Source organism: Syngnathus scovelli, chromosome 5 (assembly GCF_024217435.2).
Source record: "Syngnathus scovelli strain Florida chromosome 5, RoL_Ssco_1.2, whole genome shotgun sequence".
Lineage (NCBI taxonomy): Eukaryota > Metazoa > Chordata > Actinopteri > Syngnathiformes > Syngnathidae > Syngnathus > Syngnathus scovelli.
The window spans coordinates 3,955,584-3,975,400 of NC_090851.1; the positions used below are offsets into that span (position 1 = coordinate 3,955,584).

Here is a 19,817-nt window from a genome sequence, read left to right on the forward strand (position 1 = left end):
CACGTTAAGCGGCATTAAGCAGGCCCCCCTTAACCCGAAAAGAAGACAGTGGCCATGCATGCGGATGAATGGTGACCGCTAACACAAAGTAAAGCCGACAGGGGGACACGAAAAAAGCCTCACACACATCGCATGAATAATAATAATATGAGCACGGCTAAAAAGAAATTGCATTTATTGTCATGTAAACCGAGCCGCTGTCTTTGGTGTTAATACTACAAACGGTTCGAGTCGTTTAAATAAGACTTTTTGAAAAGTACAGTGGTATCTTGATTAACCAATTTCAGTGGCTTGTCGCTATGTCAAATCGATATTCCTCATTCAAACTAATTCACATGTTGCTAATAAGTTTCTGTTTGTTTTTTGATAAAGGTATTTGGATTTCAGATCAAAAGATAACTTTTATTCCATGTGGAATATTAAATCAGTTGAAGTCATCTGTTCCAATACTTTTGCTCATTTTAAAACTGCAACTTTAAATAAAAGGTGCCCTGACTTATTTAACACATTATAGATGTAAATCCCATGAAATACAGAAAAAAAACAGGAATATGCCGTCCCAATACTTTTGGCAGAGGGCCATATATGAAATCCCACTTCCAGCCCATAATACTCGTATCCAGTGTGGTGCCAGTGAACATTCCCGCAGTACAATGATGTTTTTGTTTGGACGTACGCAAGCTGCGAGAAGACCAACAGTTAATCGGAGTGCGGCATCGGCACGGCATTGGCCGCCTTTACGCACCTCACAATCTGATCTGAGGCTTAACACGGGGGAGCAAAAGGGGTGGGTTGGGGGTTGAGGAGGGTGGGGGGATAGAGGATAGAAATCATTCCCACACTAGATAGCCCTATCTATCACACCTCCCCCGCCCAAGACCCCCCCACACCGAATGCCACCCCCCCCCCCCCCCCTTCCTGGGCTATTAATGCCAAAACTTGGCAGGCACATGAGCAACAGTTTTCCCATCAGAAGAAGAGAAGCCATGCTTGGCACCGTGTTCACTGTAAGTGAATGAATGAGGCCCAGTTGCAACAACACTTGTCACCTCACTGTATGTTGACAAAAACATTACAACTGGACCAAGTAGAGCATTAAAAAAATATATATATACATATATATATATATATATATACATATACATATATATATATATATATATATATATATATATATATATATATATATATATATATATATATATATACGCCAGGAGTCCACATTACATCACCTATTTTGGCAAACGCTCGGCAATCCCACCGCCATCCCATCAGATTATGCAAATTGCTCCCAGTTGCCCCCGATTCAACACTACCTCTATTTAGCAGCAACTTATCGGAGGCAGAAGTGAATGGGGCGCTGTTTTACAGGAGTGTGTGTTGGAGGGGGGGGTCAAAGGCATCTTCTGGTATCAATGAAAACATGTTGAATACTGTACCAAATGTCCCACTGTGGACTCACGTCTCTGTCACGCCCTCGCATTTATTTCTCTTTCTTGTTTGTATGGGAACAAGGAGATGCGATTCCAAGCGGCCCTTGCCAAATTTTTTAAGCTGCGCACCCCCACGGAGCTGGCACCCCCAACACACACACACTACTTCAAAAAAAGTCAAAATGTTTTGTTTGAATGTTGGGAGGGGAGAAATTTATTTATTGAAACATCACATCATAGCTTTACTATGTTTAGAAATTTGAGAGCACTAGAATTTAATTTTTGTAGTTTTCATTTATGTTGATTACTGTACGTAAGGGAAATTCTGTTTGCGTTAATTCCCTTTAAAAAATAACATCACGCTTGAGTGGCGGGAAGAGCATATGAAGTGTGACAGCGTCAATCGGGAGAAAGCAACTTGAAAGTCTTTCGTGCATTGAATGGCCGTGCGTATTATTTGTGTGATGCCACCTGACATATTCCAAGCAGCGGCCGAGTGGGCCGAAGTGAAAATAAAACCTCGGGGTCCTAATATGTTCCCCGTGCGCTTGGCTGGACTTAGCAGGGGCCAAAAGTGCCACGGCCGCCTCTTTTGTGCGGCCGGTTGACGGCTGCTCCGGCGTATTTATCCACGTCCAGAGGGCGCCCCCGGGGGCTTGGCGGGTCGCCCCCTGAGGTCACCCAGTGAGTAAGCGGTCCGGAGGGGAGACAAGTAAGATTGGCAGTCAAGTGACTGAATGAACCTCAGTGAAAGATGCAGCTTATAAATGTTTCTGTGTGACTGATGCTAGTGTGACGCTTTGATTGAGGGGGAGGATTCCAAACCATCAATGGACGGAAGCAAAAAAAAAAAGAGCTGTCACTAAGCAGCAGAAAAATTGTAAAAATGAAAAATTACGTGTAAGGTCAAGTGTTTTGGGGCCGTGGTGGTGGAAGATGGAGGGGGGCGGTCAAAGCCCCCCGCTGACCTTAGTTGCGGCCCTCTCAGCGGGGAGCCCGTGTCGGACATGACAGCATGTTGCTGAGCGGAAGTCACACATCGCTCGGGCAATGAAAAGGGGCGGAAATCCATGTTGCGCAATAGCCATATTGGAGTTTGATTTTTATTTTTAATTATATCTTTTCCTACACAAAACGGAAGAAATGTCACTTTGCTACCATTCAAGTAGTCAGGGGAGCTAGCATTAGCTAGCAATAAAAGTATTTATCTTTTTTTTGGTGGGAATTTTTACTAGTGGGTGAGCCTCAAGAAACCTTCTTAGCTGCTCCACATGTGCACATAGACAGAAGGAGTGTTGTTGTTTTTCTGACACTAGCATCGGTTAGCGATTAGCAAAACAAACAAGGTCTTGTCAAGAGCTGCACACATGCTGCGCACTTTACTTGGCAACGCCTTTTTTTTTTAATCTGCCAAACACGATTGGATCCTGTCAAGGAGCACTAGTCATACGACTTAACTTCAACTTCAACAACAAAAATGTCACATGTAAAACCTCGGCAAAGGCCAAATTACTATCATCAATTAAATCCAAAGAAACAACAAATCAGTAGCAACATCAAAACAATTTAAAAAAATCAAAAGCGATCTTCTACTGGAGCCACGTAAACAAACAATGACATCATCCCAAGTTTCCAAATAGCCTTTTCCAGGGATTTTGTAAATTGGAGATTCCAAATTTTACAATCCAGCTGCGGCTGGGGGACCCGGAGTCGGATTATACCCCCCCCCGCCGTTTGTGTGGTGAAGACACCCACAGATAACTTGGTGAATGGTTGCTAACTCCTTTTCTCTCTCCATCTTTACATGGTGGAGACAAGTAAAAAAAAAAAAAAAAAAAAAAAAGCACTAACAAGATGCACATTTTTACATTGAAAACTGTTATTGTTCGCCCTCCTAATCTGGCCCACCATCTGAGAAGAGAGCTGGGGATCCGCGAGGGGAGGTGGGGGGGGTCAAGGAGAGAGGTAGTGGGGGTGGTGGTTGGCATTAGGAAGAATGAGGGATCAGTTGGGAAGTGTCGAATGGATGTTTCTCTTTCCTCTATGGGAGGAACTTTGTATTTGAGTCTTGTTTGTGCGTGTCTTTGAGCGCCTCGCATGGACATGGAGATGACGCCGCGTCGACCGTGTGACGCCCGGCGACGGCGCCTCGCGCTTTCCTACAGCTGCGGCTCAGCGGATTAAGCGTCGTCCGCAAAGGCAACATTACACAAGTGGCCTTTGAACAAAAGTCATGGCTGCTATTAATGATATGGTAATCCCTAATGGAGCTACCTCCCAGTAGTGATTATACTGACATGGGAAGAATGTCCGAAAGTCCGGGATTGCAAGTCGCCAAACAACACTGCGGCTATTGTTGCGAGGGCTCGCACCTACTACATCCACACACTGCTTTTTGGACACCCTTGCCTCCACCCTATGAATAAAAATGAAACCAAGCTCCCACCCCCTCGAAAAATGGAAACATAGTAGGAGAGAAGGGATGGGATCACAAGGGAGGGGAAAAACAAAGTTCCTTGCCGGGGATTTCTCCCTACGTGGTTCCCACACACTGCCACGCTGAGATGCTCTCCTGGTCTCTCCCCATCCTTCCTTCCTTCCGTAGCAGGACCACACAAACACTCACTCGCTCATCCCGTGATTAATCTGCACTCGCTGCTCGCCTTTTCACCGCCACTGGGGGACACGAAGGGGGGGGGTGGCAAAAAGGGGTCTGATGTTTGACTGAGTAAATGTTGGACCGACTAGGGCACAGCAGGGCCCATTTAACCCACGTTAACTCAGTTAACACACAATTATCATTTGAGTAACCCAAATTGTGTGAAATGGAGAGGGAGATGATCCAAAAAGGGTTTAAAAACCCATTTAATTGGTTTTTGGGCAACCTAGCCAAGTTTCTTCTTCTTGTGGAATTCTTGTTTATAAAACCAAATGTAGCCATCTTTCACGAAGGTTAGATGAATGATTGAAGCTGAGGTTGTGTTCCAACAAGTCCCCTTAATGGCAAACATGCTGGCAAAGCACATTTTAATGTCACTTTTTCATCATTAGACCGTGTGTGGTTTGTCTTGCGTATTGTCGGGCGGCTTGACTGATATGTCAAAGTTGAAGACGGGGCGGAAAAAGGCGAGAAAGGAAATACCACACAGGCGCTGACACAGGGATCAACCCCATTGGCGTCATTTTAGCATTTGGAGCTTTTGAATAAAAATGAGCGCGCTAGACGGTGGAGCGGTTTGATTAGTGCCATGCAAAAGCCTCCGGGCCTCCTTTCTCTGCTCCTTCAGCGGCTCAAGAAAAGTCTTCTTTTTCTCCCCTTTCACACGTTCCTTCCTCGCTTGCCCACTGTTGGTATTACAAAATCCCCTTTCACTCGCACCCTTGTCACCTGTCAGCTAAGCCAGGCCCGTTTGCAAGGTCTTTATCCTCCCTATACACATACACACACACATACACACACACAGATACATAGACACAAATCCCAAACGCACACACGCCCACCCACTCGCCCCCTTGCTCGCACACTGAAACCGCATGTCTGAGAGCTGTTACTCTTGCAGTTTAAAATTCATTACCCCCCTTTTCACGTTAACCAACATCTACGCTGGCATAGGAGGGAGGAAGGGAGGCAAGGAAGGAAGGAAGGAAGGAAGGAAGGAAGGAAGGAAGGAAGGAAGGAAGGAAGGAAGGAAGGAAGGAAAGAAGGGAGGGGATGTGGACTATCTGGTGTTTGTTGACCTCACTTGTGTGCCATCTTAATGCATGAAGGCCATGTTGCAATTGATAAAAGTCTAAAACAGTATTTACCAGCTCAGTGCCCTAGTGGTTGAGTGTCCGCCCAGCGACTGGGAGGTTGTGTGTTAAAACCCCGGCTGGTGTCATACCAAAGACTACAAAAATGGTACCCATTTCCGCTCTGCTTGGCACTCGGCAGAAGTGCTTTCTGTATGTGTGTTAAATATTTTTTTGTATTGATACTATAGCATCTGAACTATTTGGTATTAATCAGAGGTGCTTTAAATGGTGGACTCGCATTTAGTTGAGTGGGTGTGCACACTTACGCAATCACATTACTCCAATCACAGCAGTAGTGGAGAAAGTTTTGAAGTGACGCTCCGTCTTGGTATTATTTGTTGACATCACAAAAACCTGGCATTTGAATAGGGGTGTGTAGACTTTTTCTGGGATTCTTTTTCAAGGACATTTTGGTAAAAGCTTGTGTAGCAGCTGTCCAAATGAGGACGGGCACGGCAACGTCCGTAGCGAGGCCACGGGGTCAGAGCGGAGGCCGTGTCACTTAGCCCAGGCCCGGCGCGTCCCCAGCCGGCGCTTATTAACCCACCGACGGGAGCGCTGGACATAAACACACACCCGAGGTCAAGGGGTCAATCGGGGCTTCTCTCCGGCCATCAAGACAAGATGGACGCACAAACGGCGACTGATCCCTCAATCAAAGGGTCAGCGATGTATTGTCCAGGGACACAAATTGATTTATCAGGCCTCTTGGTGCTAATGGACTTTGAAGGTTTTCATGGCATATTTTAATCAATACATATGAGGCTTTCCCCATGAGCTTTGGCATATGACATTTATTGATCAGGGTCAAATTTGTCATGGCACAGAATAGCAACACAACAGATATGAGTGTTACTATTTACTATTTAATTATGTATTTAGTATTTTATATACTACTTTAAGCAACACCAAAAGTCATACATACGCTCCAGTATGTTGCTTATGTGACAGTTTTGAACCCTTCCCTTTAATCGAGTTCCTTTAATAAAATGCTTGTTGGTTGCCACTTGCAACATCGTAGAAAAGAGAAAAAAAACTCCACCATGCATCTTGAGTGGTCCCAAGAATGTCTTTAATGATGGGCCCATTGCGTTAAGGGTGTTGCAAATATACGTGCACTTCACCAGATTAGCCGCCGGAATTCTTCTAGTTAAGTGTGCGAGGTGCTCGGGTGAAAAGAAAATCGCTGTGGGCGCTCAAGGTGAAGAGGAGGGAAATGTCAGAGGGTGAGGATTTTGTTTGGGAGGGGGGAGGAGGTGAGCAACTTTCTAATGTTGCTAATCACATGCAAATGGATACTTGGTACAAGACTTACAACATAAAAGAAGCGAGTTATTTGTCACTCATAACAATGCTTTCATTTTATTTTTCCGAAGAAAGAAATTAACGCAAGGTAGACCTTTGCAAACTCAAGAGCAGGTAGCACGAAAAAAAAATGGAAAAAAATAATAATGCTAGTGCAACTCATTCTGTTGTGCAAGTGTACCTAATAAAGTGTTTGGATTTACAAGGTGCTGGAGTCTTACAGGCTCCACTTTTCACTCCAGTTAGAACTAATCTTGTTATCTTGAAGATGGACTGTGAGCAACGTTGACTTTGTCTAATTGATCCAATTTGGTGACATTGTTGTGTATACATCTGATTACACAATGTCACAGAGCTACTGTGTAAAGAGAGACTCCCGAGTCCTGACAAACTGCTAAATTGTACCACAAAAGGAACTGGAAGACTATTTTCTTCTAATTGATGTCCCCTTTGGAAAAGTTCAACTTCTGAATTTGAACAGGGGTGTGTAGACTATTTAAAAAAATAATATATAATAGATGAGTGTGGCTCTTAATGTGTAAAATGCCTCTAAAATAATTGGCACTATATTAATAAAATTGAAGGATGATTTGTTGGTGCTCAAGTGCAGCCTCTAGTGGCAAGAAAGTGTCAGGGTTACTACATTCTTAAATATAATATAATATTTATCCCAAACAATATCAGTAAATTTAGGGGTGGTTTTAAGGTTACTCTGGGGTTAAGACTGGGATTATGGACCCTCACCTAAATCGTAACCGCATCCTAAACCCAAACCCATCGCCCAAATCAAAACCCTCAAGTCAAGAGTTTGTCTCTCAGCTATCATTTCTAAAATAAAAAAAGATTTCCCTTGGACCAGTCTTCTTTTCATCCTGGTTTCTCATTAACTTCATATTTCACTCTCCCCCACTGTACGTCATCAATCTGTCCCCCACTGATTGTATGTCTCCAGCTCTTCCTGATTGGTCATGGGGATTTTTTTCCGTGTGTGTGTTGCGTGTGCATGTAGGCACCTTAGCTGCTCTGACCGTGGCACCGCCTTCAAATGGTGCAGGTTTTAAACTTGTGTCAAAGGTACACACGCCTTGCCTACGCAACGCCTTCTTTAGCATTACATGGAAAGAGGCCAAGAGAAGAGAAATGATCAAATACGTAATCTCCTTTCCACTGAGCTCCAGTTCCAGTCAGCCTCCCCGCCTGCCCTTTGGATTTAGGGCCACAGGCTGGTCTTCAAAGACCCGTGGGATTGAGCATCGGTGAGGACGAAACAAGCCCAATAGTGATCAAAATATAATATACAATTAACTATATGAGCATCAAAGAAGAACACCAAATAAAATGATTAACTTTTAATTCTCCACATTAACCACAGGCAAATGCAAAACGTAATTTTGCAGAGTAAGTGAACGGACACTCGTGGCTGTGCAGTGAATTTTGATGAGGGTCGAACTGTCTGACACCTGCAGCTCTTCATACTCAAAATGCAAATCCCCACCATGATCCCCTCCCTCAAACTGACAGATCTTATCAAGCAACATTTTTTTTTTTTGCCCAACTCAAAAACTTCATTATGCACACACCCTGTGACCACCGTGATACTACTGTGTGTGTATTTACGTACCTGTCAAGTTCTGGGTGTATTCCTTGACCACAACTCAGTCCAAACTTGAAAACAGCCTGATGAATTCGAATTATACCAAAAAAAATTGACATCAAATACAGTTCAATGAACCTTTTTTCCCCCCACAATCTTGAAAAATATAAAGAATACTGCCAATACAATTTTACTTGATTCACAGGTTTTATAAAACAAACGTGCTAGTATTTTTACAGAAGTAATCAATATAAATTATTCTATTCTCAAAAATTTAATTGACTATTATTATTATTATTCAAATGAAAAATATCCACAATTAGAATTAGCATGTACTTCATAAAATCAATCATAAAGACATTAGAAATATATCAACACTCAACTTTGTTTTCCTACCTGTTGCATTTTCAGATTCATCTAAAGTTTTGTTAGTGCCTTGTTTTAAAGAGCAGTTGAGGAGACTTGTTGGGCTACTTACAAACATTTTACACTTCGCTTTTCCTAGAGGGGCACAGGTGAATGTTGTGGTCACCTTTTACGACGCTTCCTGAGCTCTTTGGTTCCGCTAGCTGTATTTGTGTGATCGCCCTCTGCAGGTTTGGAGTGCATTCTGAACGTTCTCAATTAATCGTAATTTGGTACGTGCTCGCCCTCTGCTGGTCTGGAGACTACGTGAATGCAACTTGTAGATGTTTGCTTACACATCCGTTAAGATCAGAACATTGAAAAAAGTAGAGATTTGGCAACTTTAAAAAGTTTGTATTTTCATTGGTTTGATGTGGTGAATAAATGAGGAAGAAATGGGTTAAAAAAAATTGGGGCAAAAATCAATTTAGGAATAAGCTGCAAGAAGAAGCAGGTGCAAGCAAGTCCGCTGCTAGGCCGGCTGCATGAAGAGCTCACGTGAGAGGGACGCTCAATCCCCAGCAAACCTTCTGTGTCTGCCAGCTGAGCTTCAACTCTGACCTCAAAAGGAGGGGTGAGGGGGCGACTCCACTCGGGGAGTGGGCTTCTTACTCCACGGTAATGCCGAATAAAGTGCTGTGTTATTTCTATTAATGTGTCGCCCAGTAAAAGTGGCTGTTTGAGTTGCCACTAAGCTCTTCAGTGCCATCAACTGGCTGGTGTGTGAAGTTCAAGAACTGGTAAACAGCACCGCCTTGTGGTTATCCAGTGAAATGCATTTAGGATTAATCATTGAAGTGAAGCCTCCATTTTAATTACTTGGATCATATTCTGGGAAAACTTTTGTTTAATCGTGTCCATGTAAATAATGTATAGGATTATTTTGTGAATGTGCAGGTTGGGTTTTTTTTAATAAAATTTTAATAATTGACTACACTGTGTAATTAGTATATTTATGAATATGGGTTATATATATATATCTCATAAAAAGTCTCAAAAAACTCACACAGAAACACACCAAATAAGGTAAATTTAAAAATGGATCATTTTTAAGAAGATAGAAAATGCAGTGTTGACTGTTTTCGAGAAAATCTTGCACGTAGAAGATTATTTGCACATATTAAGTGACCGTATCGTTTCTACTCTCTCGTGTCCTTTAAACGTCCCCTCGATGTGTGTGTGCGCACATCATTAAACTTCCTCGTGAACTTCAACCTCGGATATTAATTCAGCCTCGTGAGCGGGTTCGACGAGGAGTAGATCCATCAGCTCTTAATTCTCGCGATACACTAGCTCCCCTCATATATTAGGACACGCGTGGGTGGCGCATCGTCCACTTGGACCTGCCACATTGGGTATCCTGCAGGAGCTGCGTGTGTGTGAAGCGTGCAGCCATGTCGGACGCGGTGACCAGTTTCCTGAAAGACTTCTTGGCCGGTGGTGTGGCCGCTGCAATCTCCAAAACAGCCGTGGCACCCATCGAAAGAGTCAAACTCTTACTGCAGGTAATGAAAAATATTGAAATGAGCGCGCAATATTGAAATAAGTGCGCAACACTGTGGTGCGCAAGAGCAAAATGCGTTCGATTTGTGCGTCTAAATGTGCGTCAGTCTGGAGCAACCAACCAAATTTGGGTGCGTAATCTATGCGTAAAAGTACCGAGTAAGTACAAAGTAAGAGTAAGCGTGAGAACGCCTTATTCCCGTGCGTAAAAGTTGGTGACGTAAGCTTGTATGGGCGTCATGCGCGTCAATGAGCGTGTCGTCAAAATGATCTCGTGAAATAATGCGTAATGCGTGCGGTAACGTTAAAGAATAAAGTGATAACTGCTGAAATGAGGCAATCTTGTCATGCGTAATAGTTAGTGGGTGGAGCAAGAACAGCTCCTGATACGGATCAACCAACGTTCGTGTGCGTAAAAGTTGGTGACTCATTATCACCGGACGAAATAAGTCAGGCAAGGTTGGTAAATCGAATCGCTGTCAGAGTCCAATCTTGATTTGTGCGTAAAACCTGATCTACGTCTAACTGTGCGTCATACGTGTAAATATGTGACTTTTTTTTAAATTCACAACATTGTTGGCGCTCACGGTTATGAATGCGTCACCATTGAAAGTCCGCCTTGCGCCATCAGTGAGCCAAAATTTAGTACTTGAATTCAGAGTCCGACTTAAGCATAAGCAGTGAAAGTGAAGCGCTAAATTTAACTCGGGAACTGTAACTTCATACTCAGACCGTTCTCGAGTGACAGTGGGGAAGACGCTACGTGGACAAAAATATTGGGACACCCGGGCATTGCGTAGACAGAAGGTTACAAATAGAGGTCAGTGATGTTGTCAATCTATACTTGTTATCAATTTACTTGTCAATTTGAATATTAAGACTTGTACTACTGTTTTTGTGCAGGTCCAGCATGCCAGTAAGCAGATCACAGTTGAGATGCAGTACAAGGGCATCATGGACTGTGTGGTGCGGATCCCAAAGGAACAAGGCTTTCTGTCCTTCTGGAGGGGCAACCTGGCCAACGTGATCCGATACTTCCCCACCCAGGCCCTCAACTTCGCCTTCAAAGACAAGTACAAGAAGATCTTCCTCGGTGGCGTGGACCAGAAAACACAATTCTGGCGCTACTTTGCCGGCAACCTGGCGTCGGGCGGCGCGGCCGGCGCCACCTCGCTGTGCTTCGTCTATCCACTGGACTTCGCCAGGACGCGATTGGCCGCCGACATTGGCAAGGGCACGGCCGAGAGGGAGTTCACTGGCCTGGGAAATTGTATCACGAAGATCTTCAAGGCGGACGGCCTCAAGGGGCTCTACCTGGGCTTCAACGTGTCCGTGCAGGGCATCATCATCTACAGGGCCGCCTACTTCGGCTGCTTTGACACAGCTAAAGGCAAGGCAAAATGTAGTTAAATAAATCTCCAAGATTCACATTTATCCTCCGACGCCAACAGGAATGCTTCCCGATCCCAAGAACACACACATCGTGGTCAGCTGGATGATCGCCCAGACGGTGACGGCCGCGGCTGGCCTTGTGTCGTACCCCTTCGACACCGTCAGACGTCGTATGATGATGCAGTCCGGACGCAGAGGAGGTGAGCTTGTCACGAAACCTGTCTATTCCCATCCAAGTCTAAGAAAAACATGGCTGGAATATTTTGCTGTATCAATTTTGCCGTTTTCAAATGACTCCTTGCAGCTGACATCATGTACAAGGGCACAATCGATTGCTGGAAGAAGATCCTCAAGGATGAAGGTTCCAAAGCTTTCTTCAAGGGCGCTTGGTCCAATGTGATCAGAGGGATGGGCGGAGCTTTTGTGCTGGTGCTATACGACGAGATCAAGAAGTACACATAGGTCATCGCCGTGCGTCGCCATGGATACCCTTCAGGATGCTTGCTAGTCTTAAGTCAGCTCTTTACATGAGTGGGAGCAACTCAAAAAAAAAAAAAAATCTGCAACCACAACATTAGGTACACCTGCACAATGCAATGCTTGAGATTGAATTGTGGAGGTGTTCCTAATTAAATGGCCAGGGAGTGCCAAGTTAAGGCCAAGTGTAACCAACGTCTGACATAATAAAGATTTACAGTTTCTCACCATGTGGTGCCATAACACACTGCTGTCAAACAAATAGTGTCATTTACATGTTTTTAATCCCATTTTAATCACACATTTTTCAGACAATTTTAGTTTTGAAAATATGACATCACTTAACTGTCGAATGAAAAAGTGGTATTTACATTTTAAATTCAAATGTTATTTTATAATTTCACATTTGATTTAATTCACCAAGCATTACAATTAGGACATGTAATTTAATTAGACTTTTAATACGGCATCATTTACTTTTAGCTTCCTATCAAATTTCAAAAGTGTGGGTTTTTTTCAATTTTAAATCTCTAATCAAAATGTCATTTGAATGTTTTATTTCTTTAAAAAAAAATCTACTTATGCACACTGTACAGCATATAAGACTAACAACAAAAAGGTGGGCGGGCCGCGAGGAGGGCTTTAGACCTGGCTGTGTTGGAGCTTGCCGAGGTGACTCGCGTTCCAATCTGGGAGGTGCTGCCCCGTATCGAGGCCAAGCCGGCGGCCACTGTGGACGAAGACAAAATTGAATTTTTACATCCAAACATGTGTCTCCGTTTAACTATTCTGCTTGTTGCTGCTACCATACAAAAGCTTCATGAAACATTTGGCGGACATTTTGGTGTGTTAGGTCATACCGCTGGATGGAAGTATGTTGGTGGCGGCGTCGCACACTTCGCATGGAGTTGCCTGGAATCGAACTTGACGCTGGTAGTCAGACAGCAGGTTGGCACGTTTGAGTGCCGGCGTGGGTTTGACGTACTCCAACCTCTTCAGGAGAGCCTGCAGAGAAAGCAAAGCCACTGTGAGTGAACATGTGATCACATATTCAATTACTACACTCCAGGAATAGACAGTGACAAAGATGTGAAAGAGTGGGCATACTCAAAAAGACGAATCATCAAACATGGAGACACAGTATTGAAATGAAGCATAAAGCAGCTCAAAATAGTGAGAATGTATTTATAATTATTTACCGCAATACACAGTATGAACAATCAAAATGGCGGCTGGCTCATCTTTTTGATTGGAGGCTGTCAACAAAAGGCTTACCTCCATTTAACTTTTAACACTCACCCTTTATGGCCGTGGTTAGAATAAGCCAACAAAACCATTGGCCAATGGGGCAGTTATGATAGAGCCCTACAAACTCTGCCCGGCAACAAGCGATTCAGTGAGCGTTAGCTTACCACAAAAGGACACTGTTTTTTCAGCTATATGGATCAAAGAGCAAAACATATTAAGAATATATACAATATAGCGTGGGAAGAGGCAAAAGAACTGCAGCGGTTGGATTTTCCGACAATGTCACAGTGAGTTCTGCTGTGGTGCGCCACCACCCTCCCCAGCTGCTACCATCCGTCCACGTCTGTCCAAAGTGTCTTCTTTCAATGAACCCACTCTCCGAGAACTCAGCTGAGCAACCACCACTAAATCTTACAAGTCATCAGTGGACTTATTTGAGCATCGTACCCAGAAATATACCATTCAGCTACATCCGCAAAGCCATCACTTTCGGGGGAGAGCAAAGCTGAACTCACTTGGTTGTCCTTCTCGATGCGTTTCTGCTCACGCAGGCGGTTGACAGAGCTGTGAGGGATGAGCGGGGTGGTGTTCTTGCGGGTGAACTGGTTTACGATGGCACCGGGCGCTAAGGAGATGCGGGAGAGCACCCGCAGGAGTCGCTGATTCTCGTGGTCGATGCGTTGCACCTCGTTGTTGTTGAAGGTGAAGTTCTTCCTGCATGGCCGTCCTCTGCAGTGAAGGATGAGGTTGTCCTCTATGAGACTTCCACTGGCAAAGGAGTCCGTGTCTGAAACATAATTATACATCCTCGTCAAATGAGGTCACTCGGTTATCTTTTATATCATTTTCTTTCATTACATTTCTGTGCTTTGTCATTTACGCTGTACAGCTATTTATTTGGTGCTTTTTCAATATATTTGCTGAAGAACTGTGTCACCCTGGCCAGTGTGCACCCCACTGAAAATATTTAGCTACGCCCCTGTAACGATGTACTAGTCAGCTGTCACATCGACAGTTGCACTCCACCTGCATTCAAGGTTCCCTCTGGACGGAGGATGCTGCTGGCTCGGGTCGGCGTCACACTCTCTCGCCGCTTCCCCTTGGCGCTGCTATCCCTGAAAGGTGAGGAGGCCGGGCTGCCCCTCTGCGTGTAGTCCGACCCTTCAGCCCGGGACAACCTGTTGGACGCCCTGCTGGGGACGCCAGCGGACGGTGCTCGGCCACTCCTCCTCGAGGCTCCCGGCGAGCTGTAGCGGCTCGAGAGGTTGTGAGAACTCGGCAGTGTTCTGGCTCGGGAGGACCGCTCGCTGGTGACTTCCGATGCCGAGCGCGAGCCCACGGGTGCGCGACGGGTGCCTTCCGTGCTGCAGTCGCTGTCCCCGTCCTCTAAGGCATCGAAGGAACCACTGGGAACGCTCTCTTCCGCGCCATTGTCTTCGCTCCTGCCTCGTTTACCCCGGTCTCTGTCATCGTCGCGATCGCTGTCAAAAAAGGAGTGGTCGACGTCACCCTCCAAGTCACTTGGATTGTACATGGCCGTACGGGTGAGACTGGAGCGCGGCGTTTAAAATCAGGAAGAAGAGCGACAAAAGTACGCTGGCTGACGTCACTTCCTGGCAACGGTTGTCATGGGTCGCGGTTGCCAGATTTGTGCCTCTTGGATACACATTTCAAACTCCGAGCTAGGCCTAAGCAGCCTCGAAGGGAGCTCGATCTCTGATTTAATCATCGCGTCATCGCTCTTACGAATGTGATAAAGAAGTGACACAACTGGTTTAATCAAAGCCGCATACTGATGACAGCTCGCTATGACACCGTTCAAAGACCTTACGTGTTGATGTCCAGCGGATTTAAAGGTTTATGTCAGCCCATGACGGAGATGACGTATTTATGCAATTCAACATTTTGTCCACTAGATGTCACGAGCGACTGGCGTCATCGTTTCGCGATCGAGTTGGTACATGAACATCGTAAAAACGGGCCGTGGTCTACATTTTTTTTAGGTGTAATATATCAGCTCCTTTCCGCAAAAATATCAGCCAATACATGTAAACATTCCTCAAAAATGTTCGCCTCAAGCCACCCACAAACCTGCCCCTGGAATCCTTCCATTCAAAAGAGTGGCCCAAGGAGAAGAAAGGTAACGGACCAACATCTCGGCTCTATCCTAATTGCCACAACAAACATTACTCCAGACTATGATGCACTAGCAATTATTATTTTTTTTAATCGTTTTCTACCAGGTTCAGGAGCTCCAGTGCGATGTCCTTGGCACCAGTACTTAGTGTTGTCACTAGTAAGTTTGGAAGGTCATTATCCTTATGCCGCGCGACATCCGGATCAGGGTCAGAAACTGTGCCTTGGACTTTCAATTTGACCGCTCCGCCCTTCTTGCCCCTGCATGGCACACTTGCATTCTGGTGTCGTGTCCGCCAGCAGAAGAGGGCAAAGTATCACCCAGTACACATTTGAGGAAAGACAGTTACGTGCTATTTGCCCTCTTCATTTCTGAATATTCATTCAGCCATTGTCAATTGTTGTCTTGGTTATTACGTTAGTTTTGTGAGAGAAAACTGCACTGGCCACAAACAGTAACAGGACTTGCAAGAGAAAACCACCACCAGCACCATTTCATCGTTGGTGGATGGAGCAAGTGTGTTCAACACTCAGCTGACGCAATGATCGTCATTCAAGCCCTAAATGTAGCCGCCGTTTGTGAATGAGCTCATTCAAAACAAAAATTGACGACTTTATTGAAGATAGGGGGAAAAGAACAATCGAGCAGCAAATCAAAGGAAAAGCAAATCTAACTCCATGCATGAGCTTAATCCATGACTAAATGCGCCAAAACTTACCAACTAACTAAATGCGCCTACAGTGGCAGCAAATGTAAGCTTAATCAACGACTAAATGCGCCTACGGTGGCAATTCAATGGCAAAATGTACAGTGGCAAATCAATGGTCAGAGAATGCATGCAGAGACCAATCAATGGCTGGCTGGCGGGCGGGCGGGCTGCCTGGCGCTGGCTTTTTCTGCCTCATTTTTTTAGTACCGCTACAAAATGCCATTGCCGGTTACCTAAAAAAAAAAAAGACTTAACTTTTTGAACTCTTAACTATTTGAAGCACCTGCATGAGCCTGGCTTCCCACCCCACGCAAGTGTGTACTTAGTGTACGTACTCGCACCGTTTGACAGAACAAAGTGACAAAGCGTGCAGGTTAACTGAAATGTGTAGATGGGCACTGGCGGCTCTGAGTAATTTGGTACCCTAGGCAAGATTTTCCCTGGAGCCCCCTGGTCGTGGAGTGTCATTGCCTAACATAGTTCACCAAATGAGATGCTGATTTATTGGACAAACACACAGACTTGTGCCTGGCGGTGGCAGTCATAGGATTTACATGACAAAGCACTGGTAGTGAGTCGACATGGCCGTACATTAGATTGCTTTGGGCCTCTGGGGGAGACACATATTATAATATGCCGTTTGATCCCAAAACTCAGGTCCTTTCCAGCCACACCAACCCTGGGGGAGAGACGAAACAAAAGTTCTGAAAGTCCGTCATGAAGACGCGGAGCCACACCGAGTAATTTTGAGGTCCACCTTCTCTGTGATGACCTGCAAGTCCTCTGCGCCTGTATAATGAGGATCCAGTATGAGGAAGCGAATCTGCCCAGTGGTCTCGCTCCAAGCGACGCCTAGAATGGTGTGAGCCAAGACCCCCCCACCTGCAAAAGACAGAGAATTTTTACCATCCCGCATCTTTTTTTTCTTTTCTTTTATGCCTAACCCTACTTGAATAAGCCGGCACTATCAAAGCTCATAAAGTAGTACTTTTTAAACGTCAAACTTACCAATCATCACTGGAGTTCCCTCAGAGAGAAAATGATTTGCCAGCTCTCTGCCTTTGGAAGCCATATCAGATCCCTGGCTGAAATAAGTGTTCATCGTTCCATAAATCTATAAACATGAAACCATCAGACAGGGAGCAAAGCAGACAAACCTCACGAATAAAATCTTGGATGTAACCCCGAGTAGTTGGCTGAGGACAGCGTGAACCTCGAAAGATCCAATCCACTGACGAGACCCGACAAAGGACCCTTGTTTGTCACCGACATCCACCAACGCCTAAAAGTAACATGTACAGAAATGGAAGTTGATGATGGTTTGATACCATTTTAATTGCAGCTACAGTCGTGGCGAATTTAAGCCTGTGACGAGTGTACGAGTCGTATTGCAATACAGTCCCAAAATGGCGGCAAATGATCCTGAAATTGCATCGAGCCAAACAAACCCGTGCGACTGAAACAAAAAAAAGATAACAACCCAAAAAGCTGCCTCGACGTAGACATGACTGCAACGATGTAGTTGCACAAGTGTACACACCCTCAAAAACTGGCGCTGTAGCCTAGCCAATAAGCTGATGATAAGGAAAAATGGTCCCATTCGTGCCAACTACCTGTTGGATTTCCTTGTGAGTGGGGACAGTCCGCTCTACGTAGCCTTGCTGCTGGAACCAGGAGCAGATGGTCTGCAGAGAGCGATAAGCGCAGCCCCAGCCGTTGTCGTCCATGCGGTCCTGCATGTAGTGGTGGTAACTGTACAGGCCTTGCACCAAGTATGCCTGAAACACGCATAAATCATCAAAACTCCCATTCCAGAACGCATCGGAGCAAATAGCTTGACCTTTCCATCGTCCAAGGTGGGATGCGTGAGAGCCAGGTGAGGGTTTCGGAGGTAACCATCTTTGTAGGGTTCGTTGGGGAAGTGATAAGCGTTGGCTCTTCTAAAATAGGGTTTGTCCTCTGGCAGCTTAAAGCGCGCATGCAGCTCCTGTAAAATTGAGAGCACAAAAAAAAGTTTAGACTAAAAGATGGCGTGATTGATGATACACAAAACTAAATTCCAAAAGGTAACCTGGATATCGTGTCACTGCGCCGCTGTCATTTACGTACGCACCTTACGCTGGTTCTCGAGTTGACTGTCAGGCACCCCAGCAGGATAGATTGTTGTCACCAGTCCTTTGGGTTCTGGAAGCAGAAAGTGGAAAGGCTCTGGGACCAATAGCTTTGTTCCCTTCATGTGGCGCAGCATCTCTCGCTTCATCTCATCCAGCTGATGTATTAGCGCCTCCAGCAGGCGCTCACAGGCACTGCACAATGAGATGACGGAGAGTTTCCAATCAAAGTTTCAGCCTTAGCTGGAACAAAAAAACAAATGTATATATCATTTTAATTGTGACGGTTACTCTTTGATGGTGTCGGTGGAGCATATGTGGACAACGCAGTCCATTGGAAGAGTCGTAGACAGGAAGTGGGACTTCTGGATGGTTTTGCAGAGAACAGGTGCCGGGAGGGGACCTGGCTTTGTCACTTCCATCATGAGGTTTAGGCTGATCACTCTCTAAATACCAAAGTGATTATGTGATGAAAATATACACATGTATGGGTATATTCTGTATAGTTTTTTCTCTCTATTTAATTAGGGCTTACGCACTACTGGTTCAATGCAATCTTTACTTTTTTTTCTTGTAATTGTGAGGTATAAAAAAGTTGAATGTCATGTAATCTATGTATTCATCTTTCTAATATAACAGGGGGAAAAAATGACAAAATACAAAATGTTCACATACGGCTGCCGAGCTCTTTTTGCCCTTCTTCTTTGCTGACCTTTTGCCAACCAACTCTTGTTCATCGATGCTGAAACGCAAGTCAAATCAAATGAAAACAAATGGAACAGGTGTAAAAGAAGAAGAAAAATAACTTACTGTATCCATTTATGTAGATCGTCACACGGTGTGTTTGCAGTTATTTCTTTCGGGGTCACGTGAACGTGCTTGTTTGGCCAGATTATAACTGGGCTATCCTGGACTCGAAGGATGCAAGATTCTGACTTCACCTGAGAACGTAAGTTCTCAAATGTTCTTGAGATGCATTTATGCATGAGCGTCACTGAAAAAAGAAATGAACTTTACAGAAACTCGCGTATTAATTCAGAGGAGAATGCACCCGAAGAGATATCGACCCTATGTTTAAAAACATTTCATTATACCATCGGTGCTGTCCAGGAGACATTTGAGCTCCAGATGTCCTCTCGCACGGAGAAATTCTCCTGGCTCGACATTAATTGGATCTTCAATCTGAAATAGTACAAAATAAATGAGCAGCTGGCAGGGAAGTTTTATATTCACCATACGTGGACAACTAGCGACAACGTCGTATGCAATTGACGGTTTTCAACGTGACAAACCTAGACTAATATTAATACAGTTACAAATGTGCTTTTAAATCGTTGTCATACCCACCATGGTGTTTTTTTATGGTAGATAAAAAAATCGGGATAGTTATTCACATGAGGCTGCCATGTCTGTTTTACAATTTTTGACGTGTATCTTTCCGCGACAGCTGATTGGCCCACAATATCCCCTCCCACTGCTGTTGCATTCAGTGTAACTCGTAATTTTGTGAAACAACATAAGACTTTTAAAAATAAATGTAAATATCGTCGTTATAAGTTACACGTTTTACAAAAAATACAACACCAGAACAAAACGGGATTGCATACATTTTATTTGTTACATAATGCTAAAGAGCGATACTGAAGTATGAATTTCTCCCAAGCTGTCATATATTATACAGCGTCATCAAATGTAACTAACATCTACG

General features: G+C 44.6%; 3 protein-coding genes and 1 long non-coding RNA gene across 5 annotated transcripts; 2 read left to right on the plus strand and 2 right to left on the minus strand.

The window, feature by feature from the left end:
• The first annotated feature begins 9,849 nt into the window (after nt 1-9,849).
• Nucleotides 9,850-12,149, plus strand: slc25a4 (solute carrier family 25 member 4). The gene is made up of 4 exons (XM_049721204.2): nt 9,850-10,037; nt 10,939-11,425; nt 11,487-11,627; nt 11,732-12,149. The coding sequence occupies exons 1-4, from the start codon at nt 9,927-9,929 to the stop codon at nt 11,887-11,889; spliced, it is 897 nt and encodes a 298-aa protein (XP_049577161.1). The 5' UTR covers nt 9,850-9,926; the 3' UTR covers nt 11,890-12,149.
• A 20-nt stretch (nt 12,150-12,169) lies between these two features.
• Nucleotides 12,170-14,832, minus strand: cfap97 (cilia and flagella associated protein 97). The gene is made up of 4 exons (XM_049721199.2): nt 14,179-14,832; nt 13,668-13,939; nt 12,765-12,909; nt 12,170-12,634 (listed from the first exon to the last, which is right to left on the minus strand). Exons 1-4 carry the CDS (start codon nt 14,684-14,686, stop codon nt 12,510-12,512), a joined length of 1,050 nt encoding a protein of 349 aa, XP_049577156.1. The 5' UTR covers nt 14,687-14,832; the 3' UTR covers nt 12,170-12,509.
• A 200-nt stretch (nt 14,833-15,032) lies between these two features.
• On the plus strand, nt 15,033-16,287 carry LOC137840312 (uncharacterized). The gene is made up of 2 exons (XR_011086868.1): nt 15,033-15,292; nt 15,396-16,287. It is a non-coding gene; the product is annotated as an uncharacterized lncRNA (long non-coding RNA).
• On the minus strand, nt 15,889-19,579 carry ufsp2 (ufm1-specific peptidase 2). 2 transcript variants are annotated; one of them, XM_049721186.1, is made up of 12 exons: nt 19,457-19,579; nt 19,204-19,291; nt 18,920-19,103; nt 18,785-18,851; nt 18,401-18,555; nt 18,112-18,304; nt 17,839-17,985; nt 17,612-17,776; nt 17,156-17,280; nt 17,007-17,083; nt 16,756-16,880; nt 15,889-16,677 (listed from the first exon to the last, which is right to left on the minus strand). In XM_049721186.1, the coding sequence occupies exons 1-12, from the start codon at nt 19,457-19,459 to the stop codon at nt 16,591-16,593; spliced, it is 1,416 nt and encodes a 471-aa protein (XP_049577143.1). In that variant the 5' UTR covers nt 19,460-19,579; the 3' UTR covers nt 15,889-16,590. The 2 variants fall into 2 exon arrangements, with proteins under 2 accessions (XP_049577143.1, XP_049577144.1); XM_049721187.1 differs by having other exon boundaries at nt 18,920-19,120.
• Between the last annotated feature and the right edge of the window lie 238 nt (nt 19,580-19,817).

Excerpts from the sequence above, each read along its gene's own strand:
- slc25a4 (XM_049721204.2), top strand. The coding sequence starts at position 9,927 with ATGTCGGACGCGGTGACCAGTTTCCTGAAAGACTTCTTGGCCGGTGGT. Across the intron at positions 10,038-10,938 it reads GAGTCAAACTCTTACTGCAG|GTCCAGCATGCCAGTAAGCA; the intron begins GTAATGAAAAAT and ends GTTTTTGTGCAG. Across the intron at positions 11,628-11,731 it reads GCAGTCCGGACGCAGAGGAG|CTGACATCATGTACAAGGGC; the intron begins GTGAGCTTGTCA and ends GACTCCTTGCAG.
- cfap97 (XM_049721199.2), bottom strand. The coding sequence starts at position 14,686 with ATGTACAATCCAAGTGACTTGGAGGGTGACGTCGACCACTCCTTTTTT. Across the intron at positions 12,910-13,667 it reads GCATCGAGAAGGACAACCAA|GCTCTCCTGAAGAGGTTGGA; the intron begins GTGAGTTCAGCT and ends CTTTCTCTGCAG. Across the intron at positions 12,635-12,764 it reads CAACATACTTCCATCCAGCG|TGGCCGCCGGCTTGGCCTCG; the intron begins GTATGACCTAAC and ends CTTCGTCCACAG.
- ufsp2 (XM_049721186.1), bottom strand. Across the intron at positions 17,084-17,155 it reads TCCAAGATTTTATTCGTGAG|CCAGGGATCTGATATGGCTT; the intron begins GTTTGTCTGCTT and ends CACTTATTTCAG. Across the intron at positions 16,881-17,006 it reads GGGAACTCCAGTGATGATTG|GTGGGGGGGTCTTGGCTCAC; the intron begins GTAAGTTTGACG and ends TGTCTTTTGCAG.